The sequence below is a fragment of the Sinocyclocheilus rhinocerous genome, unplaced genomic scaffold (genome assembly GCF_001515625.1).
Source record: "Sinocyclocheilus rhinocerous isolate Xijiao unplaced genomic scaffold, SAMN03320098_v1.1 scaffold1464, whole genome shotgun sequence".
NCBI lineage: Eukaryota > Metazoa > Chordata > Actinopteri > Cypriniformes > Cyprinidae > Sinocyclocheilus > Sinocyclocheilus rhinocerous.
Window position 1 is genome coordinate 219473 of NW_015643188.1, and position 4289 is coordinate 223761.

The 4289-nt window shown below is 36.8% G+C and overlaps 1 protein-coding gene across 1 annotated transcript in view; it reads left to right on the forward strand.

The window, feature by feature from the left end:
* The first annotated feature begins 1034 nt into the window (after positions 1–1034).
* LOC107757185 (uncharacterized) overlaps positions 1035–4289 on the forward strand; it is a 4207-nt gene continuing 952 nt past the window's right edge. The window contains exons 1-7 of the mRNA XM_016574601.1: positions 1035–1077; positions 1585–1604; positions 1774–1902; positions 2383–2734; positions 3704–3798; positions 3874–3944; positions 4062–4127. Coding sequence (XP_016430087.1) covers positions 1806–1902; positions 2383–2734; positions 3704–3798; positions 3874–3944; positions 4062–4127 — 681 coding nt within the window. The 5' untranslated portion in view covers positions 1035–1077; positions 1585–1604; positions 1774–1805. The remainder of the gene's footprint in view (positions 1078–1584; positions 1605–1773; positions 1903–2382; positions 2735–3703; positions 3799–3873; positions 3945–4061; positions 4128–4289) is intronic.

Here is a 4289-nt window from a genome sequence, read left to right on the forward strand (position 1 = left end):
AGAGTGATCTTTTTTTTTTTTTATCAAATGTGTGTAACTCAAGTAAATGAATAGCGTTAGTTTTATTCAGTCTGTCAACTCTTTGATTGAAGAAATTCGATTTTTTTTAACCCTTATATTATGTACTGGGTCAGTGTGACCTGAATGGGTTTTTTTTTTCTTTTTTCTGAGTTGTGGGGAATGCTGGTTATCCTCAGATGAGGTGTGTGAGGTGTGTGAGGTGTGTGGAACTCTGAGGTGAAAGTTTCTTCATGGAACCATCGATGCATAAAAAGCTTTGTTTTTTAAAAGTGTAGTGTTGCTAGAGCCATGCTGTTTAGTTTGAGCTTCGGGAAAGCACATTAAAAACTGTAAGAAATCAAAAAAGAAGAAAAAAAAAGAAACATAATAAAAAATACTGTTTATAATAGTTACATTTTGTGAAAACAAAAGTTGTTAAATACAATTTAAAAAATTACTTTTTTTTTGGTAATATTTAAGTATATGAGTATATATGGTATAAGTATATGACACACTAAAATACAAAACGGATAGCATGCATACAGACGTGAGCAAATAGTGACAGAAGTTATATTTTTAGCTGAAGCGTTTCTTTGACATGTAACCCAGTCTTTCTGTCTGGCCTGTTCATTTCTCCGTCTCCGTCTGTGCTCCAGCTCAAGTGCCAGAGATCTGAGGGTCTGTTTTCATGAAGTGGAAAACTGTGGGTGGAAACATGGTGCTTATTTCTTGTTTTTCATGATTACTGGAAAGTCTTTGTAGAGAAGAAGCCATCGGTCGGTTTGTCTCTGTCAGTGTTAATGCTGTTGTTTCGGAGGGAATCTGTCACATTGGTTTCACCTGACTTGAAAAACTGTTATAAATAAATGAGCAGTTTTGTCACACCATCCACAAATACTCTTGCAAAATCGTGGTAGTGTATGCTGGAGGGTGAGTCAGGCCGGAGCGGCAGAAAAACGGGAACTAGAGATGAGAAAAGAGCAGATTTCACATGCGTTCCCATCGAACATCTTCACAATGACCCAGCCATGGATCTGAACTGTCTTCTCTTCATCTGCAGCTTCATCAGACTCTCAGGTGAGACCAACTACACAAGCATCCGTACCGTTTACTTACAGATACACATGCCTTATAGTCCTGTGAAATATGAATCGTTTTCTTATATGAATAATCTTAAGATTTTCGTGTTTATGCAAAGATGCAAGACTAGTAAATTTATGAAGTCAACAATATTATGATATTGGCATAATGAGTAAACAGAAGGGTCCAAAAGTCTGAGACTATGTTGAAAATCTGGGATTTAAAAAAAATATATATTTTAAATTTTTTTACATAATATTTTATTTTTTATTTTTTTTTACATTTTTTATTAAAGATAAAATATTTGACACTCTTTTTGGATCGAATTGTTATTTTAATAAATGTGTATATTAATATTTTGGAAATTTGTTCGTATTTATTTTATTTTTTTAAATAAATATGTGTGTGCAAGTAAAAAAATATACGAAATGGCATAAAAAGCCACATATTTTTGGATTAATTCATGTATTTATTATTTTAATATACAATATTTCTTTTGTGAAGGTGCTCAGGACATCACTACGGTCAGGCAGATATCTGTTCGGAGAGGACAGTCTGTCATAATTCCTTGTTTATATAATCAGAAATATGCATTTTCATGCAAATACTTGAGCACTGGATACTATTGGCTATTGAGTGATTATGTGGAGTTCCCTGACCAGAGATTTCATCACAAAACTGTATTTATCTCAGATGACACGTCACGTCACAGCTTCACCGTCCGCATGGATAACGTCCAGGAGTCTGGCTATTACTGGTGTGCCATTCATATTCCTTCAGCTTTTGATAAACGGGCGAGGTTTTTCTTAAACGTCACAGCAGGTGAGACCATCTTACAGTTCTCTGAACCTCTCTGACGCCAAGCTGAATCTGTACAAACTCACAAAAACGAGTATAAATGACAGAAACTTTCTTATTGTTGTTAAAGGAATAGATCAGCCAAAAATTAGCATGTGCTCACCTTCAGGCCATCCGAGATGTAGATGAGTTTGTTTCTTCATCAGGTTTGTAGAAATGCAGCACTGCATCAGTGTCTCAGCAATGGATGCTCTGCAGTGAATGGGTGCCGTCAGAATGAGAGTCAGCGTTATTGTACTCTCATTCTGACGGCACCCATTCACTGCAGAGCATCCATTGCTGAGACACTGATGCAATGCTACATTTCTATGATGAAGAAACAAACTCATTTACATCTCAGATGGCCTGAGGATGAGCACATTTACAGCACATTCTCATTTGAACTATTCCTTTAAACACACTGCGAAAGAAGTGTCAAACTGATGTTTTCTATACAATTTCCAGAGTCTCCAAGACTTCTCGTGAACTCTCAGAATGTGACGGGATCTGAGAATGGCAGCGTTACCATCAGCTGCTACCATCAGGGAGTACAATATGGTGTAAAATGGTGTAAGTTTGGAGGTCAGTGCATTACAGGAGCGTCTGGGAGGTTAGACGGAGCCTCGGTTGAGATCAGATACGGTCTGAGAAACACGACTGTGAGCATGAGCCGACTGAAGAAGGAGCACACGGGATGGTACTGCTGCTCGACAGAAGAGCTGCAGATGCCTGTTCATATCACTGTCCATCAGAAGAAGAGCAGAGAGAGTCCGGATACAGCAGAGTCTGATCAGATCTCAGCCAGCGCTCGCAAAAGGTGAGATCCTTTAATATAACGGCTCATTTACTCACACTCATGCTGGTCCAAACTCACACGACTGCCTTTCTTCAGGGAAAACTTGTTCTACCTTCTCACCTAAAATTCTTACTTAAAGCCCCGCTAATTTCAAGTTAATATTTCAATCATTTAATGACACATTCACATGTTCACACTTCTCTATGTCAGGTAATAGTCGCTTTACTCTATAAAATGCTGGGTTGTCTCAATCCAACTTTGGGTCAAATATGGACTAACCCAATTGTTGGGCAAAAAAATAAAATTTAAACATTTAATTAAAAAACTAAATAATTGGGTTAGTCAATACTTGACCCAAAGTTGGGTTGAAACAACCCAGAATTTTATAGAGTGTTGGTTTGCAGACAAATGTAATAAAATATTAATATTTTTATTGTGTATTTTATTTGGTTGTTTTTATTTGTTTTTACATTTTATATTTATTTATCTTTAGCTTTTCATCAACTCACAAACCCCAGTTTAAAAATGAGTCAATGGAACACAAAAGCAGATATTGTTATTTTTGATATTGTTGATAATGTCCAGAAGGCTCTTTCCATATAAATAAATTACAGTGGCCAGATGGTGTCAAAATAAAAGTATTTTGTGCTCCTATATTGACTTTAGTGTGCATTATTATTATTATTTACAAGTTCCTTTTTGGATACTATTTTGGAAAAGCTTGAACATTTGTCAAAATATCTGATTTTGTGTTCTTCAGAAGAAATAACGTCATGCAGGTTTGGAGCGATGTGAGAGAGAGTAAATGATGACAGAATTATCTTTTTTGTGTGTGAACTCTCTCTTTAAACCATTTACGTCCATTTGAATTGGAGAATATGTTGCTTTTTCCTGCTTTGCAAAACTATTAATTTGGACGTAATGCTGTGTTTGAAGTATTTACACAATTATTCAGAAGTTAAACTCTTTTGATATTCTGTTGCATTTTAGGACGGCTATCTTATTTCTGTTGCCTGTGATTTTGGAGATTCTCCTGATGATAATCATTTACTTGGCACTGAAACTGTTGAAGTTTTGCAAAAAAAGTAAGTAGTTTACTTGCATCTTTAGTTCTGTGATCATATAGTGTAGGGTTGTTTTAAACGAAGCCTGTGTTGTAGGATTCCTGCAGTCTGAGGATGAAGCAGAGGAGGCTCAGTATGTGACGATGCACAGAAAGCAGTCGTCGCGTGTGAGTTTAGCACTCAGTGATTCTGCTCAGTGCTGTAATAGTTCAGGGGGAAACCATTCACACGAACAACAGACTGAACACATTCAAAGAAAACTCTCTGTTTCTGTTTTCTGTCAGTCATATGGCTGTGCTGCTGCTGAAGGAGTGTATGAAAATATGGCTGGACTCAAAACAAACAATGAGGTGTGGATATCAAGCATTTCCCTTTATACTTCACCTTTCGTACCACAGTAAAACACTGCTAGAAGAACAGGAGTGTGTGTGTCTGTCTGTCTGTCTGTCTGTGTGTCTGTGTGTGTCTGTCTGTCTCTGTGTGTGTGTGTGTGTGTGTGTGAGTGTGAGTGT